Below are 25,350 nucleotides of genomic sequence, written 5' to 3'. Positions count from 1 at the left end.
TCCGTTGGAGGGTTCGGTAGGGTTTCCCTGGGATCAGGGCTGTCTAGGGTTCCGGGGAAGGAATTCTGGACGGGTCCTGACAGTTGGTATCAGAGCTCTAGGTTCTAGTATTCCTAAGGGACTGTGCATTGTTGTGCATCCTATCCGTGTTTAATCTCTCGTTTTACCCGTGTGAAAGCGTTCTTTCTGTTTGTCTCGAAGTAAATTCGTTGCCCGAGTTTGAATAACTCTAATCTTCGAGGGTGTCAATTAGGATCATCTAGCCTAACGGGAAATTCCTATGGCCTAGTCGATGGTCGAGGATGCCTTTTCTTTTTGAAGGTCAAGCTTATCATCGTGAATGGTATCCGTTTCGTTCATGGAGAAGAATGATGATTGCCTAAGGATGTGTGTCGATCGATTTCAAGGCGTCAAAATATTTTTCCAATCGATTATCAAAATTAAATGCTTTTCAACGTGGTATTGGAAATTAAAGGTGTTTTATTCAAGTATTTTTGGTTTGTGTTCGTACATGTATTTGTATGTTATATCGTTTGATATTATACTGCACCATATGGAGGCGGCGAACCAATGTGGTCCATGTAGAGCTAGCCCCATGATCATGTTGCCTATGAGCCCGGGGAATTGGACGGCCAATATAGGCAACCACCCTGGTTTGTATTGGTAGCAGAGTGTCGGCGACAGTTGGAATCATGGATTACGTAACATGTAGAAGGTGTCGTACGTACCTCCATTACAAGCGTGCATATTTTATTTTATGCAATGGATTTTAAGATATGATTTTCAATGTGGAGTTTTAACAATTGCCTATGCAAGTTAGGTATATTTGAAAAATATATTTTATTATTTGTTTTATGTTATGGTTTTTCCAAGAGCGACTTAAGGGTTAAGTATCGCCAGTCGAGAATCCAAAGCAGGGTATCGTTGAGTTCAAAAAGGAGATCTTAAAGGAAGCACGCGATTCAAAGTATGCGATACACCCCAAGGGTACCAAGACGTATGGAATGCTCACTGGATGACATGGTGGTTTGGCACGATAAAGGAAGTTGCAAGATCCGAATAAAGGTACTTAGGTCACCGATAAGTAAAAGTAGGGAGATGTAAATATGGATTTCGTGCTTAAACTATCATTCACAAAGAGAAGGTACGACAGCGTTTAGAGAATCAAGCAAGCTCCGGATAGCGACTAAAGTTCTACTTGGTGGTTGATGAGGTTAATGAGATGAGGATGATTCCTTAGGCATGGTTGGATGTTTAAGCATGGTTATTTTCATTCTAGAAGCTAAGATCTTGATATCTTATTTCCTTGGAGATTTAAGGTTCGTATTGATGATGCTTCATCGATTCAAGGTGGTTGATATTGTTGGTGATAATTTACAATGATAAGGAGTATGATTTTTGGGACGGAGTTAGAATTTAAGAAGTGTGGAATACTTTATTGGGTTAAGGATCTAGTGATTTGTTCATAGTATTGGTGGTGATGCTAGAATTAAGATTTAAATTCCTTATTGCTTGAGGTGTGGATTCATGGAATCTATTTGAAATGGGGGAAACTTAGGGTTTTCAAGAATGGTATTTGGATGTTGAGAATTTTATTCATGACCTTGATGAATTTAGTTAAAAGAAAGATTGATGTTTGTCGAGGTTAAGACTATTGGTTAATCACTGAGGAGCAAGGGTTTTATAATTGTAAGTACTAGGAGGGTAATCGAAGACAAGTGAATTAATCTCAACCTTAACTTGGTGATACCAGTATTTGAGGAAATTAGACTTAAGTTCTAATCTAACCTTTTAAAGTGCTGATCGAGTCACGAGAGTTGGTTGTTGGTTTAAGGATGCATGCTTTAGAAGCACCTTATGGTTAGCGTTCGACTATGACCAAGACTTGCAGATCGTGTTCTCGTGGACCAATTTGAATATCCTTAATTAGTGGGCATGAGAAGGAAAGTTGCACAAGAGGGAAGTTAAAGTCACTATTAGGCGAATGTAGTGGCAGATGCCTTGAGTAAGAAGGCTACTGGATCCCTTGCTCACATCCAAGTCATCCAACTACCTCTCATGGTGGAGTTGAAGAAGATGGGGGTGTTAATGCATATGCATCCTTCAGGAGTTCTCATGGCTAGCTTCCAGGTACGACCGGTGTTGGTGGATCGTATAGTAGAGACCCAAATGGAAGATCCTAAGTTGAGGACAATTAAGGGCAAGGTACAAGAAGGTCTTGATCCGGAATTTTCCATAAGGAGGGATGGAGCCCTCGTGTATAAAGGACGACTTTGTGTTCCGGATATCCCAGGACTCAAGCAGGAGATTTTGGAGGAGGCGCACAGCTCGATGTATGCGATGCATCCGGGAAGTACCAAGATGTACCGGACGCTTGTTAAGTATTATTGGTGGATTGGTATGAAGAGAGAAGTGGCAGACTTCGTATCAAAGTGTTTGATTTGTCAACAAGTGAAAGCAGAAAGACAGAAGCCTTCGGGACTACTCCAACCTTTACCGATTCCCGTGTGGAAGTGGGAAGAACTCAATATGGACTTCGTATTCAAGCTTCCTTCCACACCTAGAAGGTACGACGGCATTTGGGTAATCATTGATCGTCTCACCAAGTCGGCACACTTCCTACCGGTACGAGAACATTTTCACCCGAGAAGTTAGCTTAGTTGTTCGTGCAACGCATTGTAAGTCTTCATGGAGTACCGTTAGCCATCGTCTCCGATTGAGATCCGCGCTTTACTTCACGACTATGGCGGAAATTGGCTGATGCACTAGGAGCAAGACTTAACTACAGCACCGCTTTTCACCCGCAATCTGATGGACAAGCAGAGTGCACAATTCGGACATTAGAAGACCTGCTAAGGTCTTGCATTATGCAGTTTCGTGGTAGCTGGGATGAACAACTGCCATTGATAGAGTTTTGTCCTCCTGCTTACCGTGAGGCGAGAAGGAGAGAGTTCGAGGAACTGCGACAGGGGAACATGACAGTGACCGAGTACGAGAGGAGATTCCGAGAACTATCAGGATTCTGCATGCACCTGATTCCCGACGATCACACGAAGAAGGTGAGGTTCATAGACGGATTGAAAGAGAGCATCGGCTACACCCTTTCTGGATCAGTACATCCCACCTATCAGGCCGCCAGGGATGCAGCGCTCGAGCTAGAGAGACAGGAGGAGATACACAGACCCTCGAGGCGCAGATCATTCGAAGGATCGTATAGCGGAGTACCTCAACAGGGGGCAGCTAAGAAGAGCCATAGCTCAGGCTCAGACAGTGATGGGTTAAGCCCACGAGGCAGATTCCAGAGGAGAGATAGTTATCGCATGCCCCAGCCAGCTCGCCATTCGATCATTGTGGATGCAAGCTCGTATCAGCAGTCACGCATTGGTTCTCCGCGGATTTGTCCACTTTGTAGGGGGAATCATTCTGGGCAGTGTCAGATGGATGGTTTATGCTTTCGGTGTGGGCAGCCAGGCCACATAAGGAGGGATTGCCCTTATGGTAGCGGCACTGTGCTAGAAGCAGGTCGACGGACACAACATACGGGGATATTTCCAGGACAGAGTTCCCAGGGGAGTCAGCCAGTAGGAGTTTCTTCGGGATCAGTACAGCCGTCTGCAGGATCGAGTCGAGGTAGAGGAAGGAGAACCCAGCAGACAAGTCAAGGCCGGGTGTTTGCTATGACGCAGCAGGGAGCCAGGACTACGCCCGACGATTTCACAGATCAAGTGATGGCAGCAGACCTGATCCTGTTGGATCTATCCGGACTTGAAGTAGTGTTGGGCATGGATTGGTTGGCAAGGAACTACTTAGTCGAGGAAGCAACGTGGGAACCCGAAGCACAGATGCGTGAGCAGTACCCGTATCTGTTCCAGTGACGTGCGGAAATTTCGAGGACGAAATTTTTGTAAGGGGGGAAGGCTGTAACACCCCGTCCCAAATCGCACCGGAATCCGTGCACGTTGACCGAGGTTGACCGTTGACCGTTGACCGAAGGGGGTCAAAAGTTGACTTTTTGACTCGGTGAGAATTTTGAGTTGACTAGGGTACCGTGGCGAAGTGCATGATGCCCTGAGTTCGTAGACTAGTAGCACGTCGAAAACGGAGCTACGGTTTGAAAGTTATGGGCAAAACAAGTTGAAGTGTAAACTGTCTAAAAGGTGCCGGGAGTTGACTTTTTCTTGTGATGTAATTGTGAGTTGACTCTTGAATGGTTGTAAAGTACTCGTCGATACAAGTTCATAGACTAGCGGCACGCTTAAATCGGACATGTGGTTAAAAAGTTATGGACGTTTGAAGTTTACCGGATACCGTATTATTTTAATGTTTTTGGGTCGTGAACAGTGAAATGCCACGTGTCAGCTTCTGAGTGGTCCACGTGGCATGAACAGTGTCACACAGGGTTTTAATTTTGAAAAACTCTCGGGGAAGAGAGAGAAAGAGAGAGAAGAGAGAGAAAGAGAGAGAGGAGAGAGAAAGAGAGAGAGAGGACCCGCCGGCCACCGCGAATCGGCACTATTCCGGCCAATAAACAGTACACGCGCCATACACCCAGCATCCTCTCCTCAAGTCCGGCCTACCCACCAAAAATCACGGCCATCGGACCACCGACGCGCCGGGATCGGAGCGTTTTCCGGCGAGGGGTCGAAAATCTTCAAACGGTGATTTCTCCGCCGTCCGACCTCCGTTTTGCTCACCGTCGGTCCCGTTGGATTGCTCTCCTCACGATCTACAAATCTGCAAAATTTCACAGCAAACGGCCACCGTCGGAAATTACTGTTCCGGCGACGGTTGCCGGTGACGTGGCGGCCCGCCAGAAATTACTGTTCCGGCGAGTACCCGAAAATTCCGGCCAGCTCCAGTCCGCAGTGTTCGACCTCCTGAACCCAAATCCGACTTCCGTTTCCGCCAATTCGCGACGGTTTGGGAGAATTGCGGAGCCGAAACCCGAAAAGCTTCCCGACGAAATTCAAACCCCGTCGGGTACGATCATCGAAAATTAAGACCGGATCTGTGATTAGCATCACTCGAGCTTCGATTCGATATATAACTCGTAAATTCTAGATATCGTTTGTGTTTTGACCCCCCGGGTACCGGGTATTATTTACCCGAATAAAATATTAATTTATTTGACTGTCTGTGAATTTTGTTCTAGGAGCACCGGTGAGTCGTAGAATTGATCCCGTAGTGGATCATGGGTTAATTGCGTGCTCCAGGTGAGTGACCCACCTTCAATTTAATTTTGGGAAATTTAATTGGTGAATATATTATGTGTGATTTAAATATTTGGAATTTAATTCCTATGTGCCAAATATTTATTGGATTTATTTTGGAATTATTTATGAATTTATTGGATTTAAGAAAATGTGCATTATATAAATTTATGCCATGTGGAATTATTTTATGGTTTTGAGGATTTTGAAATTGGTGTGGTTTTAATGGTAAATTGGGCACGATTTGAATTTCAAATATTTCAAGGAAAATATTTGGTTATGTTGGTGATTTCAATTTTTATAAAATATGCCCATGAAATATTATGAGATTTGATTATGATATTTTGAGCATTATTTATGCTATTGGGAAAATGTGGATATTTGAATTGATGGATTTGAAAGTTGGTGGATTTGAAAATCATGGAATTTATGGCATTGATTACAAAGAAATTGTGGGAAAATTCCCGGTTCAAGCGGATGGATTATGCCCGCTATGTTTATGAAAAATGTGAAATTTGTTTTATACTTTAAATTGTGAATTTTATGATTTTTAGATGCACCGTGCACGTACTGGTGTTCTGATTATGTGATATGGTATATGTGATATGGATATTGTGCACACGGATATGTTTAGCGCGCAGGTGGGTGTGAGTAGCGCGCGGTTGATATTATGAGGGTGTCCTGTGGATGCCATCGGAGAGGGCGGCCACCCCCCTTTGGCCGGGACACCAGGTTAGCAGCGGCGCAGTGGGACGCCACGCGACCGTATGCCGGTTTCTTTCTATAACCTCCTGTCTGGCGGTACCTTGGGACGCTGGGTACTGTTGGCGCCACTGGTATATAGTGGGTGCATCAAATGATTTTCAGAACTGTGTTTTAAAAATAAAATGTTTGGAAACTGAATTGGAATTAAAAATATAATTGTTACCGCTTCTGGTATTTAATTGATGTCTTGGTTTTCGGGGAATATGGATAAAGGGTTTTGTGAAATTGTTTTAAAAGGGGAACCTTTCCAACTGAGAGAATTGTAAGGGTTTTGAGAGAAAATATTATTTCCAAATAATTATTATTTATACTTATTACTGTGATATTATATGGTATAGTAGTAGGGTCGCTCACTGAGATGATTAGCATCTCACACTCTTAAATTCCGTTCCTCTAGGTACCAGGTTGTCGGTGTTCACTCGGAGCGGACTTGATCTTCCTTGCTGTTTTAGTTCGGCAGTACCCTGTTATTCTTTTATTGCAGTTGTAATATTTCTTTCACTCTTGTTGTATTTATTTTGCACTGGATTACTGTATTTATTTTTTTTAAGTGCTGCAATTTGTGGAATCGATTTGTAGTACTGTGGGAGGAATAAGGGGATAATTTTAGAAGTGTGTTTTCAGTGCAGGTAAATTGTGGTAAGTAAATCCCTTAGGGGAGGCTCTGTCGGATTTTCCGTTGGAGGGTTCGGTAGGGTTTCCCTGGGATCAGGGCTGTCTAGGGTTCCGGGGAAGGAATTCTGGACGGGTCCTGACAAAAGTGTAAACACAGGCTTCACATTATATAAATTAAACTTTTTCAATAAATTTACAACATATTATCCCTATGTTAAAGTAATACATACATTACACTTTACTAGTTTCATGTCTAAAATAACATTAGCAATACTAAGATCTTTCATATCAAAATTCGTAGAAAAGTTATTTTTGTATCATTAATAACATTCAAACTTGTATCTAAAATAAGAATATTATCTACATATAAACAAAGAATTACACATACATTTTCTAACAATTTAATGTAAACATATTATCAACATCAATAATAACGAAACCATTAAAAATAATCACATTGTCAAACTTTTCATGCCATTGCTTGTTTCAAACCATAAAGTGATTTAACTAATTTACAAACTTTTTTTTTTCTTGACCAAGACTAATAACACCTTCATACTAGTTCATGTAAATATTTTCATCTAATTTACCATTCGGAAAAGTAGTTTTCACATCCATTTGATGAATTTCTAATTTATAAATAGCAGCCAAAACAGTTAAAACTCTAACACTTATAATTTTAGTAATAGGAGAATAAGTATCAAAGAAATAAATATCTTCTTTTTGTTTAAATCCTTTTGCAACAAGTCTAACTTTAAAATTTTCAATGGAGCCATTATTTCTCAATTTTTTTCCCTAAAAATCCATTTGCACCCAATTATTTTACAACCAAGAGAAATGTAAGTTAAAAACCATTTATTATTGCTCATTATTGAATCCATCTCACTATTAATAGTATAACTTTAAAATTTTCAATGGAGCCATTATTTCTCAATTTTTTCCCTAAAAATCCATTTGCACCCAATTATTTTACAACCAAGAGAAAATATCAGTTAAAAACCATGTATTATTGATCATTATTAATCCATCTCACTATTAAGAGTTTTTTCCCAAAAATGAGCATCTAGCTAACTCACAGCTTCATTGAAAGTTTTAGGGTTATTTTCAATCAAAAAAGTTCAAAATATCATTTCCAAATTTTTTTTCAACTCTATTTCGTTTACTCCTCTTAAGTTCAATTTGATCTTCAAGAGAAATAAAATTAGAAGTTGAGTTTTTATTAATTTGTTTTGAAATTTATCATTCATTGGAAAAACATTTTCAAAGAAAGGATCATGATGAGATTTTATAATAGAATTTACAAAAAAAAATCAGAAATATTAGATTTTAATATTAAAAATTTATAAGTAATACTATTTAAAGAATAACCAATGAAAACAATGATTTTAGAGCCCCTTTTTCTCTTTTTGTTCACATGAATAATTACCTTGGCAAAACACACCTACACCTTGGGAAATTTCAAGTTGGATTTCCTATTTTTCTAAAGCTCATAAGGAGTTTTATCAAAAATTTTATAAGAAAACCTATTAAGAATCAAACATGCAAAATTTAAAACTTCATCTCATAGATTCTTAAGCAAGCCAAAACTAATAAGTATAGAATTTACCATATCAAGTAAAGTCATGTTTTTCCTTTCAGCTATATCGTTTGATTGTGGTGAATAATGCATGGTTACCTGGTGAATATGATTCACAAAATTCATTCATCTTATTAGAAATATATTCACCACTTATGTCATATCTCAAAATCTTTATTCTCTTTCCTAGCTGATTTTCTACTTTAGCCTCATAAACCTTGAACACATTAAATAATTCACTTTTAGAATGAATTAAATAAATAAATATAACAATATATAAAGAAATCATCAATAAAAGTAATAAAATAACGTTTAGCACTACGGGTCGAACTATTGTTGCAATCACATATATCATTATGAATTAATTGTAACTCAACAAATTTAAAAGGTTTCCAAGGTTATTTTGCTTGAACATGAACATCAGATTTTTTAGAAATAAAAGAAGATTTTGGAATAAGATCTAAATGCATCATTTTCTTAATAGGATTAAAATTAATATGCCTAAACCTACCATGCCAAAAATTAGAACATTTAACATTCGCAACAGAAGTATAAGAAGTAGAAAAATCATGAATATTGTAGTTGATAATATTAAGTTTAAACAAACCATCATACAAGTATCCTTTGCAAATAAAATAATCATTCTCTGTAAATACACTTCTATTTGACTCAAATGCAACTTTGTAATCATTTTGAACCAATAAAAAAGTACTAACTAAATTTTTCATAATATCTAGATTATGCTTAACACCATTTAAAACAATAAAATTGTCATGGAAAAAAAATTCAATTTCACTTGTCTTTCTCCTATTATTTTTTAATTCTCATGCGTATGGTTTTTTTATTTGATTTTTGATATGAAAAAAATATTTTTTTTATTAGAACATATATGAACATTAGTCCTTGAATCAACCCACCAATCATTTGAAAAGAAAAAAAAAATTTGTTTGTAGGCTAGAAATAAAATACCCATTAGCATGAGAAGAAGAATTTGTCTCCCCGACATTTAATTATGGTTTTGTGCCAAAAGATCCTTGAGTATTTTATGTGACTACTTTTTTGAAAATATAATCTTTGACCTTATGATTTGTTTTACCACAAACTCAACAAGAACCCATCTTTTTTTTGAATAATGGGTTTATCCTTTTTATCGTTCGGTTGTTGTTAAAAATATTTTTCTTAAAACCTTTAGTTTTGGGTGTATGCAAATTTTCAACAATATGGGTTTTGGGTTGAAAATCATTTTTGAAAGATTTTAAAGTCTCATGGTATTTATCTTCTATCTTAAGGCAAACAAGCAATTGTCAAAAGAAACTTTTTTCGGGTTTTTGTTTCAGGATTCTTTGAAAACTAGACCAAGATGAAGATAATTTTTCAATTAAAAAAGTAACAAGTAAAGCATTATCCAAAACAATACCTTTCATTTTCAAACCAAAAACAATATTTTCAAAATCATGAATTTAATCAGAAACGGATTTAATATTAACCATATGAAAGTCAATCCATTGTCCAACAGAATATCTTTAAAACCAAGATCCTCAGCCATATATTTTTGTTCCAAATTATTCCACAATTCAAAAGCAGAATTAGGAGAAAAATAAGATAAATATTTTCAGAAAAAAGCACTCAATATTCTACCATAACATAACATATTTTTTTAACAAAAACATCGGCAGCAAAAACAATTTGAAAATCCTTACTAAAATCCTTACCAGAATTTTTATTAGAATCTTTATTAGTATCTGAAAATACAACAAATTTAGAAGAACCAACATTTTTAAAAATATTTTCTTTTGCGTTTGAAGATTTAAGAATAACAAAATAAAGATCCAAAGTAGTGTGCCAAAATTTCATTTGATGTTACCAACATTTGAAATTCTGACCAAAAAATTTCAAACTTGCAAGAAACATAATCAACAGATGCTATAGTAAAATTAGATGCCATGAAAACATAAATCTTAACAGAATATCTTCTCTAAAAATGTTGGAAGAAAAAAAAAAGTAGAAAATCTGAATCACAACTGTATACCCCAAACAACAATAATAAAATAATAAACAATTATTCAAAGTTTATGATGGTCGGTTTAGTTGTTTAACGTTCCTATCCCAAAATACAACGATTCTTCAAGAATCTTGTGTATAGTTAAGAATTCACTCGAACTTCTTAAAACATCTGCAATGCTTAAAATATATTTATATACATACATATATATATATATATATATATATCAGAATAGTAATAAAATATTTTTAATAATCTTATAAGTTGAAAATAAGGAAATATGGAAGATAAGAGAAAAGAGTACTTTGAGAGAAGAAGAGAGAGTAGTGTATTTTTCAATGTTATATGTTTCTAAATGCCAAAAAAACTTCCTATTTATAGAGCTTGAAATAAGAATCTGTTATACATCGGCTGATTTTTGGGAACAAAAAAATTGATTTAATAACAAAAAATAATAATAAACATTAGAAACCAATTTATTAATGTTTATAAATATATGAATTAATATATACATTACTAATAAATAAAATAGAAAACTAACTTTCGCAGAACTATCAAATATATATGTTAAATGCTACTATTTTATAGGAATTGATATATTAACTAAGTTCCAATACAACTAAACAAATGAATTATAACAATAAAAACAATTTAGACCCAGTGTTCCAATCAAATCTTTCTCCATATCGTATATAACTAAATATCTATAATTTTTTAAATCAATTATAACACAACTAGCATTGGTGATCTGTAAAGCTATAATGTTATTATGCTTCTCGGACAATAATTTACCTACCAGTCTATGTTGCAATATCTTTTAAATTTCCATTGTTTATATACATAAATAAAAAAGATATAATATACATAAGAAAATGGTTAACATTCAGTCAAAATAAAATAAAAAGGGAACATGGTTAATATATATATATATATATATATATATATGTCAACATCAAATACATATATAATAAAAATTAGAAATTTCTTTTAGCCTTTTTCCCAATATTTGTATTTATTTGATTATGATTGATAAGGTTAGCGCTTATCAAATTAGATTTTTAAATTTGAATTATTAACAGAAATATTACTTTATCTCAACACTCTAACATAAAATAAGGTGAAATATATGTTCCCAATGGATAGGGCATGGTAATTGTAATTTAATAGAAAGTTTTTGCTTCCATTTTTAAGTAAGTGGAAGTTAACGACTTTGTTTATTGTCATATAAAGGTAATTAATTAATTTGGATACTGTAGTAAAAATCTCATGGCACTGTACACAGTAAATATCAAGCATTTTCCATTTAGCCCAAAAACAAAAACAAGCCGATGACTTAGAAAACCTAATAATAACTGCCTATCTTGTTCACTCGACACTGATCACAAGACACAAGAACGACAAGCTCTCTTTAACGGCCCAAACCACACCATATTATGGGCCGCAAACCAGCGCCACCCAAACGCACGACGACGACGACGACGACTGCGCCGCGGGCGGCAGTTACTGGCCGTCTGATAAACCTAGACAGCACGCTATCCCAGCAGATCCACAACCTCACCAAACCCTTCCTTCCGAGAGCCATTTTTCTGCTTCTCGAGCTCTCTGCTGATTTCCGATTGTTTTTCCCGGTCTCCGTCGCCCTCCTCCTGGCCCAGATCCCAAACTCCACCGCTACGCTCCGTCCCTTCCTCTCTCCGCTCATTCTCGGCCTCCTCCTGGATCTGGCCCTCGTGGGTCTCATCAAGGTTCTCGTACGCCGCTCTCGCCCTGTCTACAACAAGGACATGAACGTCGCCGTTTCCGTCGACCATTTCTCATTTCCCAGTGGCCATGCGTCCCGTGTTTGCTTCGTTGCCTACCTCGTACACCTCTCTGCTGCCTCCGCCATTGTTGACATTCTGGTTACGTTCAGGTCCAATTCTCGATTCGTTGACCGCTGGATCGCTGCCGATGAGGTGAAGGCAGTCAATTTTCTAGTGGCGGTTGTTTGGGGTTGGGCGGTTTCCACATCCGTCTCGAGGGTTTTGCTTGGGAGGCATTTTGTTTCCGATGTCTTTGCTGGGTCGTGTTTGGGGGTGCTTGAAGCTCTCTTTGCGTTTCGTTTTCTAAGGATTTAGAGAGAAATAGAAAAAAAAAAAAAAAAAAAAATTTTTTTCTTTTTTGAGCTTAATTAGATGTTCTAATGAAGCATAGTCCTGAGTTAGGAATCTGCAAAAGGGGTTCATCAGGGCCGCTTAATTCACTTTCGATTTGGTTAGTGCCTATACATTACATTACATTTGTGTTGGATGATGGATGTAACAGGTACTGTATTTCTTTTGATGCTAAATTTGAAATTCTTCCTAGCTTAGTAATTTTTAAAAACTGAATTGAAAGGAAATGTATAAAGAGTTTACTTGATCATTCATGGAACGTCTATTTTACTTAGTATTTTATATATATATATATATATATATATATATATTTGGTTAATCATAAGTAGTATTATTAAACTTTTAGTTTATTATCAAAGATGTGATCAAGTGTACTAAAAGTCTAGAGAAACCATATATGACATCTTTTGCGCAGTCTAAGAAAACACCAGATTATTGACCCTGCCTATAGTTGCAGAAAATCTCAGTGGTTGTATATGTATATAAAATACTACTTATGAAGCAATATTATAGTTGTATAAAGCTTAATATATAGAACAGTGAAGCTTAATATATATATACATAAGCAAAAAGCTTATGCATCTCTTTGTTACAAATACATGTCTGAATTAATAAGCTGAGGCCTAGACCATGTATATAGGACATAAAACAACTCAGAATTAGTTTCTTGCCATGAAACTATATTATTTCCCATCTGCATGATTACATATATAGAAGAAACTTGTAAAGAACTATTGTTGATTATACAAAATAGACAAAACACGCCAAGAGTAACTTGAGGAGCAAACTTGGTCCCTTGGAAGCCTGAATACATATATACATTTATTACTAGTTATGAGTCTCTTTGTCACTGAGGCGCTCACAGTCACAGTCCTCAGGGGAGTAAATTATGATAAAATCAGCTTCTTCAGGCAACTTAAATCTCACCTTTTTCTTCAACTTCCCACTTTTATTTCTACTCATTGATGAAGAAGAAACTCCCAATATGTTTGATTCAGTACCTCCATCATGATGTTCATCAATATCACTTTTCGCCGTTGTTATTCTCTCTAGGGAGAAGCTTTTTCTTGTTTTAGAGGCCAAACTTAAAGCCATATCATGATTATGATGATGAGCTCCAGATGATGAAGAAAGGTATACCTTATTGTAACAATAATTCTTGAACACATATAATTCCCCTCCATTAATGAATCGATCAGGCTTTGAACCAGGTGATGATGAGAGACATTCCTCTAGAGTCAATTTCATCACCTTAGAGCTCTTCTTCTCTGGTAGCTGCTGCAACATCGTCCTCTTTTTGGCCTTCCTTGTCTTCAAGCAACAAACGGGTTTAATAATCAAATCGAAGATGTAAATGGATGAGCCTGAAGCACTACTCCGATTACTAGACCCCCTGGCTACTTCTTTTTGCAAGGACAGAGTAGCTCCCATTGTGCATAGAATATGAATATCCTCTATGGATGTATGTCAGGAATAACCAGAATATTCATGCATGAAAAAAAAGTCCATTGTGAGATATATGGGTTTTGAATAATGTCTAGCATTTACAGGGAGAGGAATATAAACATGTATTGGGGACGGAGAGGCCAATAGGAAAGATGGGAAAGATGACAAGAAGCAGAGAAGTTAAAGCTTAGTTATCAACATTAATTACTTCCAAGTATTTTGCAATATAATTAATTGTTTTTTTTTTCTTTTTTAATAATTATCGACATTGCCGTCTTGTCACAAAATTAAATCTGGAAGAGAAAGTTAGGAAGTATGGCATTTGCTAACTCAACTATGATATCAACTGCACAATATAATTAATTCTTCCTTATCTAAGGTGTTATGGCTCTGATTTTATTTTATATATATGTATATTTGAAAGCAACTTCTTGTTTGTTTCAATTATTTGTTATATATATATATATATATATATATATATTATATTTTCTTTTGATCTATGATATATATAAATCGCTTGTGATTGGGCATAATTTCTTATTATATATTTTTCATTTTCATATGTGTGTTAAATAATTGAACAAATAAAGTCTGATCTCTTAGTTTTGCGTAAGCAATAGGTTTTCTATTTTCTCATCATATATATATATATATATATATATATATATATCAAGCCAAATAAACTGCCAACGATCAGAAGTTGGATTCTTACATTCTGACAAAAAAAAATGGTGATAAAAACTATTGTGTTAGGATAAAGAAGCAAATAATAAGGGTGAACGAGCCAGTAATTAGCTAGTCAAGACTCAAGACAAACTTGTATCTAAAATATTTAAAAGATTGGAAGGCGTCTGCACTCTTTTTGGTAATGGTATACGCATCCTTGTGTGTGCATTAATATGTATAAACTTGTATTAACTAGGATATATGCTCTTCTTCTCTCTCTTCCTTTTTTTTGTTTTTGCTGATGTAAAAAAAACCTCATGATAAGTATTATCAGTATAGATTTTAGGAAATTATAAATCTTTAACAGCTTACATTTTTATAATCCTATGAGAGTCCACAAACTATAGATTTTAGGAAATTATAAACCTTTAATAGCTTACATTTTTATAATCCTATGAGAGTCCATAAACTATTCAGTTTACTGTTCCTATCATTCTTTTTCCACTGTATGCAACATGTGAAATTCACACCAAAACTCAATTGGGGCACACTATAAACACACTGGTTAATATGTATAATAATTTAGAAATGACTATGTTTGAAGATTAGTAATTTATGCATTAATGAAATTTATCATGTATAATTTAGGTTCGTAAATTTTAACACACACACACACCATCTCACCACACACCCCCACCACCCCACCCCACCCCACCCCCCCCCCCCCCCCCCAAAAACCCTTTTTTATGGTAGTGCCGTCAAAGAGGAGGCTTTTTTTGGTAGTGCCGTCAAAGAGGAGGCCAGTTTTGAATTTTTTTCGTTGTCCATGTAGATATATAAAACAAAAAATAAGTGGGTGGCCGTTTATATATTCCAAACTTGGAAATATTATAGCCAGAAATCAATGGATTTCATGGTCATAGCCTATGTAGTTTCACTCATATTTTTGTTTTTGTTTTTTTTGTCTGTAAATTAATGTTGAAACATACGCCAGACTGCAGGTCTCCTCTTCTTCATCTTTAGCCATAAATGGACTATTACTGTGTTGTTTCCAAGTGTGTGTCTTACATTCATATGTATAATTGTATTTCAGTGGCCAATTGCAAACTCTCTTTTGCATTGATGTTGAGTTTGAATTCTCAATCTCAGATGTTATTAATTTTTTTTTTTTAAATAAAAAAGTGTAGATTTTTGTGGCACAAATTAAGAAAGCCTATGTATGCTTTCTCCTATATGTTTATATGAGTGCGATTTCTGTAATGTGCGATTAATTTGATAAATATGCGATTTGCGGGAATCTGCTGGATTTTATTTTTCTGAGGAATTAGGTGCTCTTGGATTGTGCACCCATCAATAACATGCAACTCTATGCAATATAATGGTCAAGTCTACCAATTAATTTCATCTGGAGATATCAATTAATTAATCCAAGTCACTGGCCCAGTTGCTGTGTCTACAAAATATAGTAAAGGCCTAAGGGATTTTCATCTTTTTGGACCTTTAAATTATCAATGTATCAACTTAAGACACAAACTACTAAGAATTATCAACTTAAAACACAAACTACTAAGAATCAGTTCTGAGTTCGATGAGGCTGGAGTGAAATCCTTTACCCTCTACAATTTATAGTATATTGTAATTCTATCATTTTTATATATATATATATATATATATATATATAGATATAGATATAACTAGTAAACTTTTTCAAAATGCATAACTAGTTTATTTCCCCTCAAAACTACCATATAAAATCATATGGCCCCATATTTATTATTATTATTATTGTTAGAATCTGAAGAAATTGAATCCTATAAAATTAAATAATTAATGATTACAAATAATTATTCATAAGATATCAATTAATAGGCTGATATTAATCAGTTAAAGAAGTTTAACATGTTACAAAATTAAAATAAACAACTAAAAACTTAACTTAAAAAATAAATAAATAAAAACTTAGACACCTTGAAGAGTGTCTCCACATCTCCACATAGATGTGGAAGCAAATATTATTCAAAAAGTGTAAAAAAAAAAAAAAAAATACAAATGAAGGTTATTGTGTGATTTTTCCTATTCCTTATCGAGTAAATTCTGTTTTTTTCCCCTCTCTCTTTTAGGTAAATATTAAAGAAAAAATTTTTATTATCCAAAAAAAAATTAAAGAAAAACTTTTTGGAGTACTCTATGTATATAGGTTCAATGTCCATGACAAATTTAAGATGACAAAATAGTAATGAACTATTGAAAGCTGCAATAACTATAAAATTTCAAAGCATCGTCCATCCAAATAGCAATAGATCTTACGTATATTTTTCTTGTTTGCGATGGAGATACTTTAATTATTTTGATTAATTACCAATTTGAGCAAATAAGGTTCAAATCAAGTACCAAAATCTGACTGAAATTAATTTACCAAATATTAGTGCATAAGAAATTCAAAAACTTTTTGTATGGATCGACTCAGTTAATATATATTTTATATTTATATCTATAAAAATGCATATTTTTCTTTTTTAGATTAAAGATTATTAAAAAAAAAAAAGACTACTCAAGTGTTGGAATCCCAATAATTGTTGTGATGATGTGGAATGTCCTGCTCATAAACCTCTTCAATCAATTTGATGAACCAGCCGCTTTGGGAAAATACCATAACCAACACGTGCTTCAACATGATAGCAGTTTGTAGCTAAGGATGGACCAAAAGCATTAAAAAGCTTTAGAGCCGAATGAGGTCCAATTTTCTCACCTTCGTCTGTCACTTTCTTGAGAAAAAGTATAGTTTTGATCTTTCGGCATGATCGCTTTGTTATGTCACAAGTACATCACCGCCAATCAACCGCTTGGAGAGGAATCGAAACTTTTTGGGTAAATATTATTATTCTATTTCCAAGGAAATGGTGCCTTATTACTGTAGGTGGGGCTTTGCATATTTATCCATATTTTATTGTCGCACTCTTTATCATTAATTTTGACTTTGATTTTTTGTCACTATTTAGTTTCTATATCATATGATTCATTTATTGATAAGTTAAGCTCTTTTTAGTTTTGTGATAATTAATATGTGAAATTGCGTCCTCTCGCACACAATTTTGACATAATTTTATGATCTATTTTCAGTAACTTTTTAATTAATGTGGACAGTTTTATTTCCTTTGACTAAATTATAAAGTATAGAGAAAGGAGCAGACAGACTCTTAATACTAAGAAGAAAATTAAGTCCCTATTAATAGACCCTAGAGGCAATGCCCCATACAGGTCAATCCAACTAATCCTAATATATATATATATATATATTTAAAAAAATAATAATAATTTGCTTTTGAGCATTTCCTTTTCATGATTCAGGTGATCAATATTGGTGGTTAAAAATCAAACACGTGCCATCAACAAAACCTGAAACACATGCTAAATTTCCTTCCCAACTATAGTCAAAGTGAAGTTCACCACTAACTATATCTTCACCTACATATTTAGAAAATTAAATAAGTATAGTACAAATTCACATGATCGCACGGTTAACATGAATGGGAAAAATAAAATAAAATTAAATCCATGTTTGGGCATAAATTTATTCTATTAATTAACTAATCAAGATAAGTTATATTCGTGTGGGTGTACTTAATATGAAATGTGTGTTGGGATATTTATGATATTACATTTTTTTTTATTAAAATTAAAATATAAATTGATTATATTTGGTTATTGTTGATGGACGTCATATTAAAAATTTTGTACTATAAATGAAATAATTTTTGTTTAAAGCAATGCTCAATGCCAAAATCCAAGTAAAACAAAATCCAAAATTTGACAAAAATGCCAAAATTTACTAAAAACAGCTTGACAAGAAAAAAAAAATATTTTGATTGCATGAAGCCAGAGATTGACATCAACGTGAGTGGAGAATTATTGTAGCTACTATACTAAAAAAGGAAAGAAAAAGTCAAAAATATATATACGCATGAATATTATGAACACTGAATTCAGAAACCACAAAAAGGATCTAAATGCTATTTCAGAAAACTTAGGGGTTCAAAACGGAAACAAAATTTTATTCTAAAATTCGCTTGATTGGACATGTGCAGGGGCTTAACCTAGAAAATGAGAAAAGGATCTATACGTGTGAGCATCAGATCTCGCCACGTACAACGGCAATGTTCAACCACAAGAAATCCAACGCTGAGCAATGCCTCTGGAACCTACAGCATATCTCTCTGTCTCTGTAGGATACTTAAACCACCACCAGGACATTATTAAACCAAATTAAAAAGAAAACAACGAACAAAAATTCGAATTTTGGGTTTTATTTATTTATTTTTTTCCCAGGAGAAAATAAAATTATAGTTGCTTGGCTTCCTCAAAAATCCCTCTAAAAAATTCATATTCGCCTCCTTTGTTTTTCTTCTGTTCTGGTTTTTATGCGAACCTCGGTCTTACTCTCGCACTAAGCATAGAACCGAAACCAAAGGTTCTTGCTCTTTCTCTCTTTTTTCTTTCATGTCCAAATATTCGGTTCCAGATTTGAATGTCACATGCTAATCTGGTTTTCTTTATTTATTTATTTATTTTTGGTATAATTTTTGCTTTTGCAATCAGAATGATGAAGTTTGTGCACCAGATATTTGTGTTTTAGGTTGTTTCTGATTTTTTTTCTTTTCTTTTCTTTTTTTTGGCGTTCATTTTGGGTTTGCGTTGGAAATCTTATTCGGTTTTGGCTCAAGCTTGAATTTTTGAGAACTTGTTTGGTTGAAAGTGATGGTGTTTTGAGGGTTTTGTTGATTTGTATTTGAATTTTGTTTGGTGCTTTAAATTCTGAAAAATTTTGCGTTAATTTCAGAGAATCTTGGTGGAGAAAGTTGTTGGTTGACTGGAAAAAAAAGGAACAGCTAACTGTGAGTATTGAGTTTATTGGTTGTGGTTTTAATTAATTGTTAGTGGACGTCAGAAAATGGTGATTTCTTTCCTCCCTCTTTTGGTTTCTATGTTAGGAAGTGATAGGTTCTTGAGGCTGAAAATTAAGTTGACCACAATTAATAGTTGTTGCTAGTTTTAACTATGTTTTAATGTTTTAGATTGTTCATTTCTCTAGCGTCCCCAATTGATATTTGTAGTCCAACTTGTATTCATGTGTGTGTGTGTGTGTGTGTGTGTGTGTGCGCGCACGCCCGTTAGCATATTTAATTGGTGAATTCAAAATTTGGAAGCTTTTGTATTGAAAAAAAGAAATATAAACCTTTATATCTTATTTTAAATGAAAGATTAAAAATAAAAAAATAAAAAGATTGTAAAAGGTGATACTTCAAGAGCTCTTACTCCGCTTATCCTCCTAATTATCATTCTGATTCTGGTGGTATTTGATTCCGTGATTTGGTGTCAGTGTCCGTAGCTTGAAAACATACATGATTTTTCATTGGTTTGAATAGCTTTTATTTCTATATATCTTACACAATTTTCTAATTCACCGCCATTAGGATTTTCCCACGTAAAGCTAACTTCTTGGTTTGGGAGACTTTCAATATTTGAGGTGATTGTCTGTTCCTTCTAAAGCTAAGGTCTAGTTCAACCAGTGTTTGGAATATGTATGTGATGGAGATAAGTTTTGTTCCAAAATTTGTGTATTTCTAGTTAAACTTCTTATAGTTTCCTGTAATCGCCTATTAGTTTTTAGTTTTCTTAAAGCAATCAGGTTTCATCCTTTCCATTTTGACTTATTGTTTTGCTGTGAATTCAAATAACAATTAGAATTTTGTTTAGCTTTACTATGGGATAATGTGAATTGATGTTTCAGGTTTTTCTGCATACATATGTATATGCTTTTTCATATTGAGTGAAATCAAGTTTGAAAAAGTCATGCAAAGGGATGGTAACACTGGCAACCCATCAACCCCAGGTGGTCGAATACGCAATCGCAGACGTTCAACTGAGGTTGGCATATTAAGCTTTCATGATCGATTTAAGGGATTAATGATTCCTGATTTTTTTTTTCTCACCTTCTTTAGAATTATGGGAAAGTAATGAAATTGTTCAACAGAACTAAGTAGAGCAATCTGATAGTTTCTATTCTAATTCTTATTTAATAAATTAAAATTGTGTACTTGTTTGAAACTTAGGTGCTAGATATGAGTTCAGTTTCATCCCTTTCAGCAATAATTTCTCCTAGCATTGTTAGAATGAAAGGATAATTACAAACATTATATTTGTAATATAGATCCTGTATCAATATGATCCCTAAATTTTCTTTTAAGGAATGCCATTTGCAAACTATAACATAATACCTATTAGATCTTTCTATCATAATTGGGTAGTATTGGCCACCTCATGTGCAGGCAATTTAAAAGAACAATGTTTGCATACTTGAATTTTTTCTATACAAACAAAATTGATAAAAGAAGAGAGAGAAAATAATATCTTCTATATGCTTTTTCTCCTGTTAATAATTTTATTGTCAAAATGTGTGTGTGTGTGTGTGTGTGTGTGCGTGCATAAAATAATATTTTATATATGCTTTTTCTCCTGTTAATAATTTTATTGTCAAAATGTGTGTGTGTGTGTGTGCGTGCATATGCTCTGTGTTCATGAAGGTTGTCTTTGCGTGTGCTGAGTGACTACTTTTGTCAATACTAACATAAATATCACAGGCTGAAACAACTTCGACTTCTATTCTCTTTGCAGTTATTATAAGTGGTTTAAGTCAGTGGCTCCTTTAATTAGTAAATGTTTTAACATCAATTGTTTTTATTTGATTTTGGGCTTTCAGGTTGTTCCTGATGTTGGTAAAGCAAATGGAGGGAATTTACTTGTTGATGACCATAACAAATACAGATCAATGTGGATTCGTGCACATTCTTCCATTTGGATGATTGGGGGCTTTATATTTGTTATTTATATGGGCCATCTCTATATTACTGCTATGGTTGTTGTTATCCAGATTTTTATGGCGAAAGAGCTATTCAATTTACTTCGGAAAGCTCATGAAGATACGGATCTCCCAGGGTTCAGGCTGTTAAATTGGTCAGCATCTAATTTATTGTTATATTATTTGAAGTGTGTTTTCTCAATGGAAGCAATTACTTTTTAAGATGCTGCTTGTGGTAATTCTTTTTGTTTACACATCTTTTATTTGTGTTCAGGCACTTTTTCTTCACTGCAATGTTATTTGTATATGGCCGCATTCTCAGTCAACGGCTTTTCAACACTGTAACTTCAGACAAAGTTTTGTATAAGCTTGTTAACAGCCTTATCAAGTATCATATGGTTATTTGTTATTCCTTGTATATTGCAGGTGGGTTATACTTGCTATGTCTGTTTTTTGCATGGTATCTATGAGCAATTTCACACTGAGCACCTACATACAAAGCGAATCTTCCTATTTGAAATGCAGTTAGCATTTTATTGTGCATGCCTCCTTTTGGTTGGCATGTTAATATGGTTAAATAGATTGTTTCTTGTACGTTAATTGCATTTTGGTAATGTTTTTTGTTGACATTTTCTCTATCTTGTGTTGCTGCATACATATCTATCTTTTTGTGATTTCATAACAGGTTTTATGTGGTTCATCCTTACATTGAAGAAGAAGATGTACAAGTATCAATTTGGCCAGTTTGCTTGGACGCACATGATTCTGATCGTTGTGTTTACACAGTCTGCTTTCACTGTAGCCAACATTTTCGAAGGAATTTTCTGGTAATTTATCTTACCCGAGTAAGGAAAACAATTATGTTATGGATCTTTAATTAATTACTAGATCCAAATTTCTGGCTATTATACCACAAGCCCAATATTTATTTGAGGTTTTCCTCTCCCTGGTGGATTACTAGTAGATTTTGTTGTTCTCTATTATACTTGCATTGTGCACAATGGGAGTAATAAACCGAAGTTTGTATGGCAGGACTAGTTAGTCCTATAGTTTTTCCCCTTATATGTTTTGCCAAATTGATATTTCAAAAGCTAAAATATGACCAAACTCATTTTTCAGGATACCTGTGATTGTTTGCAATAAGTTTAATCAAACATGCTTCAAATTTAATCTTTATATTTTTCTTTTTACTTATTTTACCTCATAAATGTTCAAACGTGGATGCAGGTTTCTTCTTCCAGCAACTCTTATTGTCATCAACGATATTGCTGCATATATCTTTGGGTTCTTTTTTGGAAGAACCCCTTTAATCAAATTATCTCCAAAGAAAACTTGGGAGGGTTTCATTGGAGCATCTGTTACAACTATCATCTCTGCATTTTTGGTGAGCATGTCTTTTCCTTGGTGATGATTGATGATTAAGCACTTCCTTTTTCTAGTATATGTTGTCTCAGTGGACTCGGGAAGCATTTCATCCATTCCCTTGTTTGTGTGAATCCAACTGAGATAACTTTTCTTCATTATATGTTATAATATATTTTTTTTAATTAAGTTGTAATTGCCACTGCCACTTTAATGGTTATGCTACATGTCAGTTTTTAACTCAAGAAATTTTACAACTTCTCACCTAAATGATAAAGTGTATTTTCCTTCTGGGTCAAACTGCACACCTTTTATATGGTGCTTTTTTGATGCTTCAAATGAAGTTATTGCCTCATCTCTCTTTATCAAAGACTGTTTCATGGCCTTAAATTTTGTTTGTGTTTCAACTGAGTGTAACTTTGTTGCTTACACTTGTTTATGTTTTCTTCAAATGCTAAGAGGAACTTTCAGATAACAATGTTTATTTGTTTTATTTGATCTTGCAATTGATGTTCCATAAACAAAGTGTTTACACACTTCTTTATGTAGCTTGCAGACATCATGGGTCGTTCTCGGTGGCTAACATGCCCAAGGAAGGTAATAATTTTCACGAACTTAATATTGTTAATGCTTGGAAGAATACTATTTCAAGTTTGAAAAACTTGTGTCAATGCAAATTTGAGCATTTACTTGCAGGATTTATCAACTGGTTGGCTTCATTGTGATCCTGGTCCATTGTTTAAACCAGAGTCTTTCTCCTTAACAGGATGGGTTCCTCAATGGGTGAGTTAATTGAGATTCATCTAGCCTGAGTACTACATAAATCAATTTATTTTAGTTCCTAATGGTCGAAATTATGTTATGCTCAAGATTAGAGAAAGTATTCATTTTGTACTTTTTTGTTCTAGGATAATGAATTATTATGATTATCTGATGAAAAAGATTTTTATAAATAACCAGATAAAAGAAGTACTACATCTTTTTTTGGGTAAACCATAATGTCTTAAAAAGTTCTGGTAATGTCCATTGTCATCATACGATAACAATATGTGTTTGCCTGTGCATTGCTTATTTACATTTTGGTGAATAGCATTTTAGAACTAGCAATGTTAAGATGATGGGGCAATATAAAGCTGTTGTTTTCAGCAAAATGTGAAACTTTTTTGATTTTGTTTGTGCTAATCCTTCTTAAGACATCGTATGTGTTATTTTGTGTTATAATTTTTTTCATTTAATAGTCATACGTTCACTTATTCATGAGATTTGATCTTGAATTTTCATGAATTATGACTGTAAATCTATAAAATTTTTCTTACGTTTTATGTTTTCTTAATGCAGTTTCCTTGGCAAGAGGTCTCGATATTGCCAGTTCAATGGCATGCTCTATGTCTTGGTTTATTTGCATCTATTATAGCACCTTTTGGAGGCTTTTTTGCTAGTGGTTTCAAAAGAGCTTTCAAAATCAAGGTTTGATCTTGATGCAATTCTAATTTCACATAATACAGTTTAATGGTAAACCTCAAGTATGTCTACAACATGTGTAATATTTTTACCTTCATTTGGCACAGGATTTTGGTGATAGTATCCCAGGGCATGGTGGAATTACAGATAGAATGGATTGTCAGGTAAGTTTTGCTGAAGTTTGAACCTAGCAATTCTACAAACTTACTAATAAGATATTCTGATAGAGCTTATGAAGGTAGTCAATAAAACTATATCTAGCCTAGATATCAGGGACTTGGTGTTTTTGTAACGAGGATCATATAGTCTTCAAACCATCATTGGAATTAACTATATACTGCTGTTGTGTCTTTATGTAGATGGTAATGGCTGTATTTGCTTACATCTATCATCAGTCATTTGTTATTCCTCAAAGCGTCTCGGTTGAGATGATCTTGGATCAGGTATTGTTATGATATTTTTGTCATAATTATTTCATGAAACGAGCATGCAAAGATAAGTAGATAATATCTTTTACTTTTTTGTGTCAGATATTGATGAACCTTACACTGGAGGAGCAACAAGCTATATACATTAAACTTGGACAAATCTTGCAAGATAGGCTGGTGGGAATCATAGGATAGATCCTGCAGTTGTTATGACCTCTCTCTCCAATATGTTTGTACGCAGTGGTGTAGAGAGAGAAGATGCCAAAAAATTGTTTTGTAATTTGTATATGGTATTGTTTTCTATTTTCCTACCGCAACTCCCTTCAAATATTTTTAGGTTGAGGCATTCTTCCGAGTACACACTGTACAGAGTAATTTGGCTGTTTCATATTAGGATGAGGAGAGATTGAAATGTTCTCTCTATTTCCCTGTATTTTTCTTATGCATTGGATATGGAACTGGGTTGGGTTGAATATGTCCGCTGCAACCAAACAATGAAATTTTTTGCCCAAGGAAACATATTATTATATATTAAGGATAGCCAGCTCTTATTCTTATGTAATCACTGGGGATGCAATTTAACCTGTATTTTGATTCATTTTCTATTATTATTTATGGACTTGGACATTTTTGTTAGTATTTGTGGGTGAATTGTTTTGAAACAGTTCATCATAATTTGCCGAAATTTGGTAGAAAAATGTCAGAACATGTTATTTGAAAATCAAACTGTTCAAAGTGTATGTATCACATGGTCACATTATTTTTTTGTTTGTAGTTTTTAGTTATTCGATATTTGTTTTCAGAGTGTTG

General features: G+C 34.3%; 2 protein-coding genes across 5 annotated transcripts; both read left to right on the top strand.

Moving 5' to 3' along the window:
* The first annotated feature begins 11,459 nt into the window (after nucleotides 1-11,459).
* On the top strand, nucleotides 11,460-12,603 carry LOC107414596 (probable lipid phosphate phosphatase beta). The gene has a single exon (XM_016022741.4). It carries the CDS (start codon nucleotides 11,602-11,604, stop codon nucleotides 12,283-12,285), a length of 684 nt encoding a protein of 227 aa, XP_015878227.2. The 5' UTR covers nucleotides 11,460-11,601; the 3' UTR covers nucleotides 12,286-12,603.
* A 6,075-nt stretch (nucleotides 12,604-18,678) lies between these two features.
* On the top strand, nucleotides 18,679-25,102 carry LOC107414669 (phosphatidate cytidylyltransferase 1). 4 transcript variants are annotated; one of them, XM_016022829.4, is made up of 14 exons: nucleotides 18,679-18,901; nucleotides 19,271-19,325; nucleotides 19,905-19,957; nucleotides 20,222-20,358; nucleotides 21,191-21,444; nucleotides 21,564-21,715; nucleotides 21,975-22,116; nucleotides 22,517-22,673; nucleotides 23,201-23,248; nucleotides 23,348-23,434; nucleotides 23,990-24,118; nucleotides 24,220-24,276; nucleotides 24,472-24,555; nucleotides 24,643-25,102. In XM_016022829.4, exons 4-14 carry the CDS (start codon nucleotides 20,284-20,286, stop codon nucleotides 24,733-24,735), a joined length of 1,278 nt encoding a protein of 425 aa, XP_015878315.1. In that variant the 5' UTR covers nucleotides 18,679-18,901; nucleotides 19,271-19,325; nucleotides 19,905-19,957; nucleotides 20,222-20,283; the 3' UTR covers nucleotides 24,736-25,102. The 4 variants fall into 4 exon arrangements, with proteins under 4 accessions (XP_015878315.1, XP_015878341.1, XP_015878322.1 ...); XM_016022855.4 differs by lacking the exon at nucleotides 19,271-19,325; XM_016022836.4 differs by lacking the exon at nucleotides 19,905-19,957.
* Nucleotides 25,103-25,350: the final 248 nt, after the last annotated feature.

This window comes from Ziziphus jujuba, chromosome 1 (genome assembly GCF_031755915.1).
Source record: "Ziziphus jujuba cultivar Dongzao chromosome 1, ASM3175591v1".
Lineage (NCBI taxonomy): Eukaryota > Viridiplantae > Streptophyta > Magnoliopsida > Rosales > Rhamnaceae > Ziziphus > Ziziphus jujuba.
Note: the sequence above shows the minus strand (reverse complement) of the source record. Positions and strands in the feature narration are given on the sequence as shown.